Consider the following 18,984-nt stretch of genomic DNA (forward strand, 5'->3'; position numbering starts at 1 on the left):
ATGGAGGCAGGTAATTACAGAAGTCATGAGGCACCCGAAGGTAGAGATGAACTGAGCAATATAAAGGTGAGCAGAGGCAGTACTTGCTTTTACAGCTGCAAATTATTAAATATTTTGATTAGAGGAAAAATTAGCATCAGTGCCAGTTAAAAATCTTGAATAAAGGGCGGTATGAAAAACATCACACTGAATTTTATCAGAACAGCAGTTTCATTTCAGGGGTTTGTATCTTTCTAAACATACACATACAAACAATTTGCGTTATTTCATTTCTTTCAGGATTTTTGCTGGAGCCAGCTTTTCGCTCTGGGAGCTATTCTGTGTTCTTCACTGACCCCTTGTGGTTTCTAACTCCGAGGAGAAATTATTTTCTCAAGCTCAACATTACGTTAAATGGATGTTTACTTTGTTTGAAGGCAATAAGAGAATCCTAAAGGACAACACAACACTTTAATATATCATACAGCATCTCAACAGGGCTGCTTCTTTTGGGGGGTTTATAATCACATCCCCTGTGCAATATTTTTTAATTTTTTTTTTTTTTTTTTTTTACTTTTTTGTGTTGCTGTAGAGAAGTTAAAACTTTATGAAGTACTTGAATACCTGATTTCTAAAAAAATTCCCAAGTTTGCCAGGCACAGGATTAAGCTAAGCGTATTCCCTAGAAAATGTAGAAAATGAAGTCAACTGACTATGAAAAACAGTCATTCGAAAAGGGATATATCTAGCCCAAGAACAGGAGTTTCAGGGGATATTGCCCTGGACAACGGATGTCTGGCTGTGAGCAGTGAAATCTAGAGAGGGAAGAGTTTCCAGTTACCCATTTGGCACTGTCAACATGTTTAATCTGTTTAATAATCCTGCGGCCACCTGAGTCTACTTTGTTTTCTGCCTTTATTGCCAAACACACTATCCCCTGCAACAGAGCAGTGTCTAACCAGATGAAATGTAATTAAAGAGGCTGCCTAGGAATAATATTCAAGAATTTTTGCACAAATATCCTGTGGTAGTGGTAATAAAAAACCCAAACAACAAATACGATGCTAGAACAGCAAATCCCTAAGTGTCAAAAGAACTGCTTTTATATATGCTCCTTAATTTTTTAATTCTGCAAATTACTTCTAATTTTCAATAACAGAAAAACCTTGAGTGTAGAATTTGCTTTTAAGCAGAAAACTCATTTCAATACGGCCAAAAAATAATAAAATTCTGTTCTAAAATAATCTTCAAGGATTTCAGTCCTACCGGATCTCAGCGCAAATCCCTGCAATCAAACACCACAGCCATGGAAAGCTGCAGACCAGGACTGAGTTTAAAGCCTTGGCATTCTGCATCCAAGTCTTCACATGCTATGAAATTTTTTAACGGTCACAAACACACACACACACACAAAGATGAAGGTGTTTTCTGCATGATGTTGTGAAAATAATCTATTTAAGTATATACTTTGTTGGTGGAACAAAAGCAGCATAAATGCACGATCCTTCCCAGTATCTGATAATTTAGTAAACAAGTATTTGTGCTGTTTGACCTTGCTGACAGCATTCTCAAATTTGCTACAATACTATAAAATAATTTTTATACATTTTACTGGTTTCTAGCTCAGAAGTGTTACATTATCCTCAGGAACACAGCCTTCCTTCTTCGTCTGCTCCTGCTGGTTCCTTTCAATTCCAATCTTGTAAACTTGGGAACATAACCTCCCCAGCAGTCCCACATAAACTGATTACTTCCAAAATTATTTCCAAAGCCATGCTAACGTCAGTGGTGATTAGCTCGCAGAATGCAGCATGCAGTGATGCTTCTGAGCTCAGGTTAGTGATGCTAAGTCACTGTCAGCAGCAAGCAGAACAGGGATTTGTAATAATTTAGAGAGAAAAGACAGACAACAAACAAAGAAGCATTTTTTTCCATGAAAAAATGGAATTCTTGAGTCTCCTCATCAGACCAGAGTGCCAACTTTCTTTGCTGGAATTCATGTTTATAATTGGCAAGGACTAAGCATGAATTTTGCTGTGATGCAGCAGCTCTAGGAAACCGTTCAGCTCTTTTTTTAGGTGCACTCCTAGGACGAAAACATGAACTGACCAAGGACTTTTGCCAATTTATATCAGTGCGCTTCAAGGTCTGGATTTCACAATGAAGTGACAAAACGATGTTAGACATAACTTTGCATTTACCCCAGATGCAATTTTCCAGGGTAGCTTTTGCTCTGGTTTAAAATACATTTAAACAGAGAAACTTGCAACTTCCCTATGTTAAACAAGTTTCATCAATGAAAGCAACATGTGATTTTATTTTCAAATAAGACGACGTGTAATGGATTGAGGAAGAGTAGTCCTCTTCTGTACAGGCTTTTCTGAGATAAAGATATCAGATAAAGAATCAAGGTTAAGAAAAATTAAGTTCCTGATTGCATGACAAATGATTACTGCATTAGGAAATATTTGGCAATGATAAATGGTCTTATTCTTTGTTTTTCTGGTTCAGTATTAAAATATTTGGTAAAATCAGGCATTAATAATATAAACAACTCTTCAAAAATAAAATTTGATTGTTAAATTAAGTATTTTAAGCTTTGAGCTATAACATGTAAAGTGCTCTAGGTCAACCTAAATTGTAAAAATACTACTTAAAGATGACAATGGCTTCAATAACCTTAGATAGATTCTTTAAACAGCTTACAGTACAGGAGCCTCAAATTTCGATTTAAATTGTAACCTAAGCAATGTATGAGACCGAAACTGTGATTTGTGTCAGTAACTTTGCCCTAATAAAGCAAGACAATTCGTTACAGATACATGCAAATAAAAAGTCCACACATGTATGTTCTTAACGCTGATGTGTATCTTTTATGGCAATAATTCAGTGATGGGGTGATCAGTGAAAGAAGTAAAATGGGAAGTAAACAGGTGAGCTGGTATTTCAGGTATCAGGGCATCTGTGCATATGGGTAATATCGCTTATGATATAGTATACTCCAGCTAACATATAACAAGATACGTAGTATATTATATCATAAAACATGCATGCTGTATTATGTAAATGTATCTATTTAAATATGCAGTGAACATGAGCATTATTTGATCTGTGGAAGTTATTTATCAAATTAAAGATGCACCATTTTCCATTTTCCATGAGAAGGCGGCATTCATTTAACTAATTCCTTCAGAAGGAAAGGCACACTGCATCTGCTGAGGTTTGACGACCCCTTTTTTGTAAGTAAACTTCTAATCTGGAGGGTACTTTGTGACAAATTATAGAAGATTCATACTTCAACTTTTTTTTATCCATTAGAAAAGCTTAAACTGGGGAAAAAACAAGTGCATCCTTAAAACATGGTGAGAATGAAATTGAATTTAATAAACTTCAAACATTGGTAAAGAGGGTCACGTGAAGAGAAAGGTGTAGGAGAACACCAAGGAGAAAACTACCTTGAAGAAGCGGATATTTACATGACAGTCCTGGAAGAGACAGGAAAGGGAGAAACACTGCTTCGTTAGTAAAGGGCTGGCAAAGCAAAGCAACAACAATTAGTAGCAGAAGTAAACCAATAAAGGCACAGCAGCGAGAATACAGACATGGACGCATCTGTTATGCACAGAAAATCACGACAAAGGAATCATGGTGTTAACCACCCTAACAGCAAGGAGCACAGTACAGCATAGCACGATGAAGTACAGGTCTTCAGGCAGCTGCTCTTCAATGTTAACCTCAATCTTGTACGTACATACGCTTCATGCATGAAACATTCCTAATGGCATTAAACCACTGCAATGCATAAAGCTAGATGTACATATATAGGTGTGTGTAGTCTGGGCTCTTAATAACTAACAAGCACTGCAGAGGGGCGACAGCACAAAAGGGGGGGGTTGCCTTGTTTTGAGACAAGCATTTAAACTTTATAAAAGGGATAAAGAAATCCCTGTTATCAATATGATTTTCTATGTACATTCTTCACCTTAAATCACAACACGCAGACTGAGAAAAGCCTTACAGAAATCACAAGCTGATATGAACTGAGACCAGAAATGTATGTCAACTGGTTAAGAAATTTCAAGTTCTCTAGTTTCAGATATGGTGAGTGGATGGGAAACCTCCAGATAACTGCATATGGGAATTCCCCATGCCAAACTATCGTATAGAACAGATGGAGACATCTAGCAGCATCTCCATAATGCCGCAAACTATTCTCTAATGATTAAATATGCACAATTTAAAAATAGGAATGAGTGCCATGGCCAAAAAAAAGCAGCTCTTCCTTTTATATCTCTATACATAACGAGTGTGGATTGATGTGCCAGTGATAATTTGGCTGGTCACGATTTCAGTGTAGCTTAGTGTCTGTTTCCTGAAAAGTAAATTTAATCTTTTCATTTACAATTTGAAGTGTCAGCAATGTTATTTCTCTTTTCCATGTCACCTTTGCTGAACTGCCTGAAGTTACAGTTATTGCTTCAAAATGGGAATGCGTACTGGTTAGATACAGATATGGTAGAGATCGTATCTTTTATTTATTAAAAAAAAAAAAAAGAAAAGAAAAGGGTAAAGTAACTGCTGTGTAAACAGCTCTGGGGCAAAAACATCACCATCCTTCAAAGACTTAAAAGAAATGTCTCCTTTACAGCCCTTACAGGGCTGTACAAGGAGCCCAGAAGAACTTCACTCACAAATTAACAAAATCACAAGCTCCTCTACAGGTTTTTTTGAATGAAAATATCATATTTAATTAGAAAACTCATTGGGTTCTTAAGAAGCTACTGAAACAGTCCCTGGAGTCTTCTGCTATGCAACTGCAGCATATTTACCCAGCCTCCAGCTCAGAATTAAAACTGCTCTAGGATGTCCTGGCCATTGATTAAAGGGAAGAAAGAAAATGTCCTTTTGACCTAAAGCTGTTGTGAATATCAGAAAAATGCCAGATTAATGCAGAAAGTACTGTCTTTCTCCTTTCTAATAAAGCAGCCAGAAACTGCTTCAAATAAAACTAAAGGGAGTGTTAAAGATCTAAGAAATGTGGTACCTGCAGTGAAACAAACTGAAATGATGTCAGACGGTCAGAAAGGGAATGATAAATAAATGAAAGGGGTTTCTTTAGCGTTAGACTATAATAGCATTGAAACTCATCAGAAAGTTTTAATTGTGCCTTGAAATCTGTGGACATTTTCAAATACCGTTTAACACCAGCGGTACTGCCACAAAGAGAGGCCTGATGGTGTAAATCAGCGTTAGCTCTGTATGCAACAGACATACATATACAAACTGAGATAGGTTACTTCTTCATAAATTCATGTCTGCACAAGGATTAACACACAAGCTTGGTCAAACTAAATGCTGTCCTGTGCACTGGAGGAGTTTAGTAGCACATCAGAAGTAGAAACATCTGCAGCTCCTGTGTCACTGGAGAGGTTCTAGGTGGCCAAAGCACCACGTTGTCCCTGTTCTTATATTTAAAATGGTAAAGCATTCAAAAAGGTATTTTCTTTAGGATCATAATAATAGTTATGCTTAGAAGCACTGAGATGTCACCAAAATGTCACCACTGACTGTACACTTCCAATTTTCAGATACATTATCTACCCTGTTCTGAACTGCATTCCCTCTCTCCTTATGTTCTGATCCACTCAGTCTGCAAAAGGAAACTACAGGTCTAGCTTCTGCATAGCCGTCATCAGCGATGCCCCTGGCACGAAGCAGCTGAAAAAGCAGTCATGACAATCTGAGAACAGCCAACCAACAGCACGGGGGGCCCAGCCCCACGAGCCGCAGTCCCTGGGAAACACTGCAGAGCCGGGTCACGTCACCTCTTGGCAGCAAGAAGAGCCCATCAGGCAAGTGGAGAACAATAAATAAGAGCTGCTCCCGGGTGGTTTACCTAGTACCTGGATCAACCCCAGAAAGGGGAGACTGGAAATGGAGCACACAAGCAGTATGGCCAATTCCCCTGGGAGCAGTGCCTGGCCTTCCTACTACACACGGGTGTATGGATCTGGCCCACAATGTCGACTGGTAGATGAAAATGGTACCTGCTTTTCCTAACGCTGACTGGTAATTATTTGGCAGAAAAAGTACTTATCAGAATAACTTCATTTTATTGTGGAGTGATTTTATTGTTACTCACTTAATTAAATGGAATGGTACAAAACTGGCAGCCACGAAAAGCCACTGGCACCTGGTGTCTCAGCTGAAATCTCCAACACAAACACAATCCAATGCTAGCGGCCACAGCGGCAGATGTGGATGGATGTCCCCAGGGAAGCACCTCCCAAGGTCCCCCAGAATGGTCCCACATGGATCCCCACGGTGGGGACAGTAATCTGAGCTCTTGCTCAGAAACTAAGGGAACGATTTTGTTCTACTGCAACCCACACAGGGAGCTACACTAAAGGAAATTATTAGACCAAAAGAAAATGTCTGACATCTTAAAAGTATGTACCAGGAGGACCGTTACATATCTTCCCCACAGATGCCCGAAAATGAAGATTATATGAGCAGTAACCTCGTAATGAGTTGCTTGGATCACTTCAGTTACCAAAGCTGACCGCAGTGACTCAGATTGCTCCCATCACTTAATATACCTTGTACTTGGTAAATGTATCCACATGTAAGGATTATAGCTACTCTGTTCTTTTTTAATTAAAAAAAAATCATTGATATGGACCGTAACAGCTGCTTTATTTTTAATAACATTTTCTGCGATGGTGATGTGGAAAGAAGGGGACAGACAGAATAATTAACCAGCCTACTTTTAAACCAGTATTATTCTATTGTTATTCTAAGGTGATATTTAAGTATCAAGAAGTGCTTTACTAAGCAGCAAATTACAGGAAACAGGGCTTCACAAAACTGAAATAACTTCCTAAAATAGGAGTTTTAGAATTTGCACATTTCTTTTCCCCAAATAAAAAACCAGAACAATGCCCTAAATGGCAAAAATGTATTATGGCTCAAATCATAACCACGTATTAAAAATACAATAAGGTTGCATTATTTCAATATTCTGCTTCTTTCTTTGACTAGCAAAATCCAGTAACAGGAAAATAAGTATATAACAAAGAGTAGATACTGCAGTTAAAAGACTTGCTAGTTTGGGTCCACGGAGCCACCTGGGACTGTTGGGAGTTCCCATGGCAACCTCAGCACGGACAATTATGGAGCAGCTACAATTATTCTGAATATGCCTGTTGAGAACAGAGTTTCGTTTTGAGATGGCCACAAATAATGCCATTCTGGAGGGAAAATTCACAACCAAAGGTTAAAACCAAATGAAAAACAGTGACAGATTTTATCCTGCCTCCACTTCCTACAGGAGTATATTTTTATCTCTAAATATTAATAATGATGTATCATCTATAAATCACTGTAGACAGCTGTAGACAGCTTTGATCATACCGCAAAATGAGCAGACAATTGATTTGTAAGTTTTAGTGATAGATGAGATCCTGAAAATATGTAGATTGATTAAAATTTATCGTCTAGAAAATACTGCGCTGCATCTATGCATAATACACCTCAGTTTCTATATGTTGTACAACTTCATATAGATAATACGTAGACAGTATATAAAAAGAAAACTCCTTGTAGTAAAATCTAAAAATCCTTAGCGAGGTCACTGCATGATTCCAGTAATGAAACCACTGTCCTCCTCAACTCTTCTCTTCCTTTTCCAGTTTGGCCCCATCTGTTGGGTAGGATCTAAAACTATGGGGCACAACTCAGGTGTTAAGTTTTCAACTGGTTTAGATCTGGCAGAATGGGCCACGAGGAAACCTTTTCTCATGACAAATAGTTTTTACCATTCAATTACAAATGTAAGTGAAGAGAATGTTTGAATCTATTATTTATTTACTTATTTATAATCTCGTATAGCTATTTGAATGTAGGTTTACATTGAATAAATGACTTGAAGAATCTGTGTCAGAAGGTCCAGTAAGTAAAGCGGCATACCAACGAGATTTGTGTGACTAATAACCACATTTAAATAAGAATCTGCGTTGTTAAAGTGGAGCTAGAAGGATGCGATAAGACTGTGTAAATAGTTTGAAATCAGTGACAGCTTGAGGCCGAATCTTAAAGATGTCTGTCGAACTATAGATACAGGCAGATATTTTTAAAATTCTCATTGATTTAAATAGAAGGTAGCTCCTAAGTGCTCTTGGAGATTCTACTAAGCACATTTCTAAACTTTGATTGAAAGGGCAAAGTCAGTTTTAAGAATGTCTTAGACTTGTTTTTTTTTAAGACCAGAAACTGGTTTCAGAAATTTCACATCTACCAGTTCTCTGATCTTTTATAACCTGAAAACATTCTTATTCTTCCTTAATATTAAGCAATGAAATTCTCATCCTGAAGTTTCTCCATTCTTGTATAGCTTAGGTTTGTATATAGCTCCTTACTCTGAAGACCACCATTATTCATTTTAAGTATTTGATATTAGTAATGCAATACTTTTGTAGAAATTGTTGTAATTTTGTACTCAAAATTAAATCAATGTTGCTTGGATATCAATCACACTGTCATATATCGAAAAGTAGACCAAGCACCACAAACGCAGACTTGATTAGCAACCACTCTGAAATTACTCTTTTCTATAAACTGATAAACGAGAGGATAGCCCAGCATGACCTCTCGGTCTATCTATATTCTTAATCTTCCTGACAAATACACTCCCCTAGTAAAATGGCAGTCAAGATCTGCAATCTTCTTCCTGTAAGGTTCCAAAGCTGATTTCAGAACAGTGGAAATATTTATTTAGATGATGTCATTAAATCACAAATAGCAGCATATTTCTCAGTGCTATCTACTTGTTCCTTAGTATAGGGTACCTAAAATAAAATGAGTATGTAAGCCAAGATATAAATGATAAGAAAAATAACGTAAAAGACGATCAGAGTCAGCACCGCTTCTGTACCATACCAGAATAGCTAATAAGTTGAATACAACCATTCAGACATCTGTGCTGTTAATTTTTATAAGCCATCACAGTAATTCCCCTTGAAACCAAGTAAGAACGTTACTCGGAAGGTGCTGCTTCCCTCTGTTCCTTCTCACAGTGGTAGACTTTGGGAGAGGGTAAGAGGTTGACTCTAAATCCTTTTACCGTCTAATACTGCAGTACACTAGCCTTGCTCTAGTTATAATTACACATTTTGTTCGGCTACCAATATTCCCCCATATCACCACTAAGTTTTAAAACTGTTCATTATGCAACTCTGTAAACGATATTCCTGGAGACACTGTGTTCACTGAAAAACTATTCCCTTTCCTTGATTAATTCGGACCACTAAACTAGCATCAACGAGGCTACCTCCAGAACAGGGCAGTGCTGAAGCTGAACTAATTAGACTTTGAGACAGAGTCATTATTTCTGAGGCAGAGCTGACCCTATGTGAAGCTGCTGTTTCTGGGACCCGGTCCAGTAGCTTTACACAACGCAGCCTCTCGGGATTTCTACTCCACTTCATTGCACGACATGGATAAACCCTGACTGTTCATTCTGCAACCAATGTATGTACAGTGGGCTTGAGAAAAAAACCTAATAGACTGTAAATTCAATATGCAAACACACTGCATAAAACAGTTGACATTTTTAAACAGACAACTTTAGTGACTTGTCTTCGTGCTGTCTCTGTCCCGAGAAAAACCAGGTAGTTTCTATACCTGTATCACTAACATATACCTATCCACCCAATTCCAGACTCTGTATATTGCACAGAGACATGTAAGGGGTGAAAAGAATTACTTTTGATGCTATTCTTTCTAGGGAGGATAAAAAGTAAGTATCATCTTGAATAGAAAATGACCTAGTGCAGCAAAATAAAATCACACTGGTCAGATCACAATTGTAAAGCAAGGAAAATGGAATGGAGATTCAAATACTTCTCAAATGTATAACAAAAATCATAGTTCATGCTGCAGACAAAAGTATGGTAGCTGATCCAAATGTGTTCAGAAGAAATGGATGCACCTTTTCTTTTTCCTTCTTGAAAGTTGAACATGTGCCGTTTTTCCTCACTTTCTTGGGTTAACCCATCTTTTATAATAACAATGTAGAACTTTGCCTGATGGTGAACATAAAAAATTGCCATTTCAGGTTGAAAGGAATAGGCGTAAGTGTTTGTTTATGCACAATAGGTACATTAATTACTTTCTGGATAAACAGCTAGACTAAAGTTGTAAATATTCAACCAGAAAAAAAAGAAAACAATACTGTAGATTGGAATATTTTAAATTTAATATTGTGTGTGCAGCTGGAAAGAGTAGTCAAATCAGATGAGCTGAATCCAGTACAGCTGTTAGCAAAACACCTCCCTCCCCAAACCGTACCTTTCTGTTGCTGTGTTTAATGGCCAGCACATATTTTGCTGTAGTACTGGCTGTCAGAAGAGGCTAAGTCTGTTCATTAAGAAACAACTCCTTTGCATGGCACGGGGAGACCATGCTTGTGACTACCAACCACTCCAATTTGCACCACAGAAGGCAGGAAGACTGCGGAAAGTATCGCTTTTCTTCAGTGTTTCTTTTCTGTACAGAATCAGCAATACCTCTTATCCTTAAAAACTGCCATACCCACATTAAAGATACCAGAATTTCAGATGACAACATTCTACAGAGATTTTGAGGCTCCAAATAATCGGTAATTAACATTGTAAATATTTTCTTTAAAAAAAAAAAAAAAATTGTGTGAAACATTCTAAGTATTAAAATACTGTTGTTTCTGAGAATTTAATTTGTCAAATAACGTAGATACTAGTGATAACCGCTGGCAGATTTTGCAGAAAGTATTCAAAGACATTGAAATTATTACATATACTTGACATAAAATATTTTAAAATACCAACTTATAAGTGTCATAGCAGAGAAGCTGAACTGTCAGAAAAATGATACCACTACTGAATTAAACCATTTGGTCCAATCTTCAAGAAACCCAAAGGCACATACTGCTGTCACAGGCAACAGAAATAGTAGCACTCTAGTATATATCTTTTAATAGGCTTGCTTTTTTTTTTTTTAATAAAGTGAAAAATGTATGCAATATATGGTTGTACCCATTTGTGTTTAACCCTCACCTCAAACTTCTGCCGGAGCTCTGCATTTCCATCTTCATCAGCATCTGGAATTGGAACATTATAATATTCACCTTCTTCTTGATTCAGCAGCTTGTACCTGTGGAACAGTCGAGAAAAAAATGGTGACTTTACAGTTTTATTCCTGTTAGATTTAAAATCTGATTTAGCTGTTTGTGTGTGGTTTGTATCAATGTCACAGGTATGTAAAGAACTGCTTTCAAAGATCTAAAGCAAACTCAGAAACAGAATATATTTAACCTAAAATTAAATCTTTAACCCCAAACTATCTGCCAAGGCAGTTTAATGGACAAAGAAATTCTTCCCACCCATCCTGTGATATGATGGGAGACATCAACCCTGAAAACCTTTGTCTCCAGTGCATCTATAGCCCTAAACAATTATCTTTGATGAAATGTACTTTTTGAGAAGATGTGATGAGTTCTACCCCTAGCTTGGTAGGTAATGAGATGGCATTTTATAAAATCAGTTCCCATGTACTTTGAATTTGCAGAGCTATATATAACATGATACACTTAGTAATGAATATATCATATTTGAGATAAAAATAAAATTCGTATCACAAGACTATGTACACAGAATTGAGTTTGCAGCAGCTCCTGGCTCCAGCAGAAGTTTCATGAACACCACAAAAGAAAAGCATTCCTTTTATTAACTTTCTTTGTTATATATAGCCTATTTTTCCCAGGTTTAGCTGCATTTTCAGTGAATTTATAGCCCAAGATACAGTGAAAAGCTCCAAAAAAGGTAGATTATATTTAAGAAAAATACTGGTTTTAAACTTCTTGTGATATATTCTCTCCTCCTTTCTTTTCAGAAACTCTTACCATCCACTGGCTGGCATTTTCATAAGCTCTGACACCCCAAATGAAAGAGATCCCATGAAATCATTTCTGGTTGTTCGATCCCAGTCCCAGACCTCTACAGATAACCGTCGATCTTTGTCTGTAGGTTTTAATTTACTAAAAAAGGAGAGAAATAGAGGAGTTTTCAATGCAACACTGAAATAAATGATTCAATACATACAAAGACACTACATTAAAAGGCATTAAACTTACAATGTGAATGACTCATTCCAGTCTGGGTTCAGAGTAGAACGGATGGTTTTTGTTTTTTGTTTACTTTCATTCTTAGGATCTGGGATGAGCTTCAGTTTAACATAAGGATCTGAAAGTCCATTTGGATCCATGGGAATTAGGTTTTTTGCTTCTCGCACTGTCAATATAAAACACAGCTAATTTGTATAGGATTACAACTCACCGTTAAGAAAGCAATAACACGTCAAACCAGAGTTGTTGAAACATGTTGAAAATTAAATAAGACGTGAAACCCACTTGTCAAACGTGGCACGGAAGAAACTACTTGTTGTAAAGTAAAGCTGCAGTTAGGGATATTTATAAGAATGGTAGAGAGAAATGACAGGAGAGAAGAGCAATTCACAAACAACGTGCAGCTTCCAGGCAGCTCTTTTCCTGCAATGGAATGATTAAATGTCCAAATCCATCACTACAAACTTTAAAGCAGGTAGCAAATCTTTGTGTTTTTATTTCCTCATCAGTCTTAGGTTATAAAACTAGAGGACTATCAGCTAAATACTGTAAGGGTGATAGCCAGGTCACAATAGATTTCAGAAGATAGGTTATTGAATACAATCCCTCATTGGAAGGTATCTAACACTAAACTTCCCTTGGATTCATGGTTCATTAGTTGTCAGATGGAATTGCTGTAAGTGTTATGTCATGACAGCAACCAAAGTAAAAGCACAGAGAAGACAAGTTTAACTTCAGCTTCACAAAAATGTTCATGTAGCTTCTATTTTTACAATGTCAAAAGAAGGCATAAAATGAGTTAACATATCTCACGTTGCGACCGATCCTCAAAGAGAGAGAGACAAGAATAGTCAGCAATCTGCACAGGGTGCCATTCCCCGCAAGGCCACATCCCTACGTGGAACAAGGCAGGCAGGCAACGGTGGGTTATGAAGGCATTTACTGGGGGCTCGGCAGCTTTCGGGTTTCAGTCTGGCTGGAGTTAGGGCAGCAGCTGTGGGGTTCGCTACGGAGTTCAGAAGTCACTGCAGGGGAGTGGAGTATTCCAACGGATGAGCAAAGACAGTACCTCCTCCCTCTTGTAGAGGACCAGCATAACGCCCGGGTAACATTTATATGACATGTAAGGTTTTATTCTGCGTTAACGGCATTCAGCCATCAGCTTCTGCTGAACCTCAGAAGAAGAGGTGAATTTTCCTCATGCTGTGAAACCCCATCCCACCCAAACTGGTCCTGCTGCGATGAACTGCAGTGATCAAGTTGGAGATGGGGAATTCAGAGCTCATAACCAGGCATCTCAAAACCTACTGGGAGCAGTAATCCTCTGGGCTTGTTTTGGACAGAAAACAGTTTTCATTCGGGAATTCCTTTGTGACACTCATAGTTTAAGATTAGAATTGTTCCTGGAAGGAAAATCTCAAGAAGCTTTGAGGGTGACATAGTTCCTCGGGTATGAAGGAAGGCCAGCATTTAAAAGTGAGTCACTAGAGATATTCTCCTGGATTGACAGTGCCCTCCAGCTACTGCTTTCACAGTGTCAGCATCAGAAGGGCTTTTTTAATTTACCTACCTAACTGAAGAAAAGAAATCTGAAAGGACATTTAGGAAAGATCACCTAATATTTCTTCATGGAAAACATTTCCCATAAAACTTTGAACTTTAGCATCACTTAAGAACTCAAATCAGACCTAATGCAAAAAAACCCAAAACTTGTCAGGATCTTCAGCAACAGATAGTAACTGTTTGCTCAAGGCACTCTCCACCTTTTCCACCAGATTTAAACAGCATTTTCATATTGTGAACAAAAATTCTAGATTTCAACCTGTTATTTCCCAGCACGGAGGTTGAAAGGCATCCGAGCAACACAGATATTTTATAGTGTGTTGTTTACTCTCATTATTTATAGAGTAAGAAGAGGACAGTGTTCAGGCAACAGTCAAATGACTTGTAAAACAGCTGAAGTACGTCTTTTCAAAATGTCCTTTGTTCTCCCTTTAGAAACGAAGGCAGGGCTGTGGTGGACTGACAACTGTGTGCTACTGCTTCCCTAAGACAGAAAAAGATGGACAATGAGTGTAAAGCACAGGGCAGATATTATTGTGCTTTTCTTAAGGACAGTGAAATGAAAGCTTGTGTTGTTGACAACACCGCCATTATAACATAGAACTGAAGGTGATTTACAGAATCATACAACGGTTCTGTTCCATTTCCTGTACACCAAGTTGATGTAACTAGCTCTAGGCTGACATTTTCCTTTTACACGACGGAGAGAGTGGTTCAGTGCTCATAATGATTGTGTTCTTCCAAATGATATAACTGCTAAGCAGTGCTTTAGTGCAAATCTACTACTTAGCCCCTGTGTCATTTGATCCAAGCTGTAGAGGGAAAAACCAGCTACTGCTATGGAAAACACATAATTTCAAACAGTTTGACCTGCTCTGTTTATTTAATGAGAGAGCATTAGGTGTGGTAGAACAAGTTGGAAGAGGGAAATACCACATCTAACTGGTACCTTATATCCAAAATAACTGTAGAAAGAAGGTAGAGTACAGGAATGCAAGCTACTTCTTTGGAACACACTACTTTATTTGTCAAGATAATTCTCATGCAGAACAGATGCCCTGATGTAAATTAATTATTGAAATCAGATCATGGCTGGAAAGGAATCACATTAACTTGAACCAACAGTTGATACTGATTAAGTTATTTTTCTTAAATTTGTGTTTTTAAAATGAAAGACAGAAAATGCTTATGGGCTAAAATTTTAAAATAAAATGTAGTTCTAGTCACTAACTATATTACTCAAATCATCACACCAGAAAAAATACACTGTGTTTTAAAAGAACAGAATAGAAACAAGCATTTTTCTTGCAGAGCATTTAATTTCTATTTTTCCACAACCCCTGTATAAAGCCGACAGGGCTTTGCAGTTGGGGAAACGGTAGCCTTCAGTCCAGAGAAATTGTCTCCACTCTCTTTTACTCTGAGTTTGTCCTTTGAGGGTCTCTACACCCAGTGGTCAGCTGGAAAACCATTTCTGTTTTCAATCCATGAACACCACCACCACCCCCCCCGACTAGAATTTAGCACACCAGAAGTGATCTTCAAATAATTCTGAGGAATAACATCAAGGTTAAATAACTTATTTTAGTTAAATATTTACAATCCCAAAGGGACTAAGAACCATAAAGTGAGTGAAGGATGAAGTGACAGCCTTCAACACAAATTGCTCTCTCTCTCATGCTAGATTTGGTTTTCTTTTGGTTTTGGGTTTGGTTTTTTTTGTCTTCTTGTGCATGGCACTTGTGACTGCACTGCTAGGTTTGGCACATGAGCTATTGCTTCAAAATCCACGTTCTGATTTTTATTTCTATACTGTAGTTTGGCATAAGTGAGGAGCAGAAATCTCTACGTGTTCTACAGCTTCCCAGAAATATACACCAGGAAGTTTTTCATTAAAATTCCTCGAACAAAATTGCTTAATTTTAACATGGCGTCTTCAGACTGATCCTTTATGTTTAAATTCTACCTGGAGATGCTCAGTGTGAAACCAAGCAGCATTTTGAGAAATTGGCTGGGTGGATGCAGAGCCATTCTCCGAGGCTCTGCTATGGAGAGCTCCCTGGAAAAACCATCACTGATCAGCCTTGATACATGCTGCCGAGCCTAGAAACCCACACTGACAGCAGGGGGATGCGTCAGCCTGTGCAAGACTACTCCCTTCTTTTGCAGCAAACACATGAAAGAAAAAAGCCCTCTAAATACAAGAAAAAGAGAAGCCCAAAGATGAATTGGGAAGGAAAGATGCAACATATACTAAATACAGGCTGCCAAAGAAGTCATTATCTCACTCCTTGTTTTAAGATAACTGGTCCATTTGTACTTTTGTCTGCATAATTAGTACCCTTAGACATCTTTTTTCAACTGACTTAGCACTTCTTTTCTTGAGGAAACAGCATGATGATACTTGTGCTAAATAGTGCTTATAAAGAATTAGCATCTAAGTGGTCCACCTCTTTAAGGGCACCCTATTTTTAACAGGATAGGTCAGGTTTCCGTAAGAGGATTGACAAGAAGAGGAGATTTCCCCTCCCCACCAAAGGCACTACTACCTCTTGTGTGTGGTTGAAACAGAGAAAGTTAAATGAAAAATAACTCCAAGAAAATAAATCAATTCACTGTGGCTGAATTCTGCTATAGCTGTAATGATAGCAAGCAATCTCATACTGCTTTATAATTATTAGTTCATTAAACTCAACACTCTGATAGAGGTGTTACTCTAAGTTATAGATGGTTGAAGTGAGATACAGTTCAGCATCACTTGGAGCGTAACTTGGACAGAAACCTAAAATACTACTTGCCAGTTTTCTGTCGTGACTATTAAGCATGATAGTGACCTCTGTGCTAGGCAATGTAGCTAGTACAAGTTAAAGTTCCTAACATTTTGTCCAGATTAGACTCTTAACGGGGACTGAGAATGCAGTCAGATGAAAAGACAGTGAAGAGTATATAGTGAAGTTTCTAATAAATCCAAGCTTGCCCAAGTTTTCCTTCTACAGAATAGAACTAGTTGTCAAGTTCCCATAGGGAACAAAGTGTACCATTTTCCTCCTCATTGTTAATGAAGAAGAGATCATAACTGTTTAGTCAGCAGAAAATGTGGACTATTTGATGGCTGTCCTATGGTTGCTCTATTACGTGCTACTTATAATCCAGCAGTATCTATCCAGAAGCCATGCCTAAAACTGGGACGCCCACTTTTCCAGGAATAGTATAAAGACATAAGCAAATACAGAGCTGGTTCTTAGGTATTCATACTTTAAATAAATAACTCAATAAGACAGAGTGGGCTGGCAGAGAACAACTGACATTTTATGTGAAGAGAAGAAATACAGGCAGAATTTTGAGGAATTCAGAGAGCGGATGACAAAACTGGAACTTTTTCCATGAGATCATATAGATCAAAAGTTGCAAGCCATATGCAGTTATGGATAACTTCTCATGATACCAACAAATACATTTAGTCATGGGAATAAGTAAATAAATGTTTCTGTCCCTACAGCAAAGCTGAATTATTAGCAGCATGAGTTTACTCAGTTCCTTTTCAAGTGAGTCACAGCTACCTTTTGCCCGAATTCCCAAATGTTGATAATAAAACAGTTTACTAATCACAGCAACCATTTCTTGCTGATCTTTTACTCCCTACAGGCAACTTAGATGACCAGAAATCTCTCAACTGCATACGAATGGCTGCTTTTAGAAGAGGCTTTAAGTCTCAAATGGTCTCGTCTGGCAAGCTATCCAGCAAAATGAAAGAAAAGGGAGCCCGCTGTTAGCTCCAATACATCGTAAAGTTTCTGTCTTCCCACAATAAAGCATTAGTAAATTATTCCATAATTATCATTACTTCCTGAAGAGGATTCTGGCACAGATTCCAGCGATCTGCCCAGCTTACAGATGGCTTAGGTGAGTGACAGAGGATCTTGAATTCCCAGCCGAGGAACTTTCTCCCCAGTACCTTATCGCACTCCCCTTAATCACAGTTTAAAAGATTTACCTATTACTGAAAATAGTCTTTCTTCCAATTTGTGTACTTGTACTCTCTGTATGCAAGATCCAAAGCTGCCTTCAAAGCTGCTCAGCTTTCATTAAAGATTTATTACAAGATTTTATTAAAACTCTCACTGAATTCTTGCTTTCTGGAGCTGGTTGTGACTCACATGTACAACTGGCTCCAAAACAAATCCTGATTTTCAAACAATTTCCAATTTCTATACAGTTTTCAGCCACTAAAAGGGATTTCTGATATGAGACTTTTCTCTATTCCAGTCTCTACTCCCCTGCCCAATTATAATTTCTTTTAATATCCCTCCTGAGACCAGTGCCTACTCATTACACCCCATTTCCTGAATCCTGAAAGACGGCAACATAATGAATGTCAACTATTGGAACGCCTGCACTTCACAGGTGATTTACACCCAAGAAATAGATGATTAATTTTCCTAGAACAAGACGAAAAATGAACCAATGTTGCATGATACTTCAGTCCTCTGTATTTATTAAGATATTCTTGCCTACTAATAAAAAATGTACCATCATCTGTAATGCTACTTAATAAGTACTTGTGCCTGCAATATGTTCTCCAGTTTCAATTTCAACTGGAAATCTCATAGGAGCAACTGTATTTTACTTGTAAAATGAGGTTACCTTTACAAAAATTATCATCATTAAAAAATATGTACTACCAGGTAGGACAGCTACTTAATAAAACATAGGTCTTAACACAAGATATATCAAATAGTCTGAAAAGGGATTCAGAGTACTAACTTTCTAATTCTTATCTGTTTATATTCTTACATAAATATATACCGTTTTAGTTAAATTTTTTATATGCATGCAGATGGATGGCCGTTCATGAAAAACTAATGTTCGTTTTAAATACTATGCATTAACTTTACCATGAAGAAATAGGCAATTTAATGAATGAAATGGGGAGCATTCAGTTGCTGCCAGGGCTGGCATTTGTTAAAGGCACAGCTCTTTCTGTAGAGAACCAGCAACCCTGCAGATTGTGGGAATGCCAGAAAAAAAGAGAAGAGATTAGTGAGATAAAACACACGATTCACATTCTTTGAGACATTAAAAATGCCTCCCACATGCAAGTAATTGTTTGGGATCACTTTATAGGTATTTGGTACTAAAAGCTGGTCAAATAGCCAGAATATATGTTCCCCTTAAAATCAGTTGCAGAATGTCGTGAAATTAATACTAACAGAGACAGACACTAATGTTGACCTAGACAATCATAAATAAAATTGTTAGAGTGTGTGTGTGGTGGGGTCTTTTAA

General features: G+C 37.6%; 1 protein-coding gene across 2 annotated transcripts in view; it reads right to left on the bottom strand.

Moving 5' to 3' along the window:
- Positions 1–18,984, bottom strand: part of PRKCA (protein kinase C alpha) — a 155,797-nt gene that overhangs the window by 30,303 nt on the left and 106,510 nt on the right. The window contains exons 6-9 of one of the 2 annotated variants that reach the window (XM_059828372.1): positions 12,146–12,302; positions 11,915–12,049; positions 11,070–11,166; positions 3,435–3,464 (exon numbers count right to left, since the gene is read on the bottom strand). In XM_059828372.1, the coding sequence (XP_059684355.1) occupies positions 3,435–3,464; positions 11,070–11,166; positions 11,915–12,049; positions 12,146–12,302 (419 nt within the window). The remainder of the gene's footprint in view (positions 1–3,434; positions 3,465–11,069; positions 11,167–11,914; positions 12,050–12,145; positions 12,303–18,984) is intronic. The other variant, XM_059828371.1, reaches the window with a different exon arrangement.

The sequence above is a fragment of the Gavia stellata genome, chromosome 22 (genome assembly GCF_030936135.1).
Source record: "Gavia stellata isolate bGavSte3 chromosome 22, bGavSte3.hap2, whole genome shotgun sequence".
Classification (NCBI taxonomy): domain Eukaryota; kingdom Metazoa; phylum Chordata; class Aves; order Gaviiformes; family Gaviidae; genus Gavia; species Gavia stellata.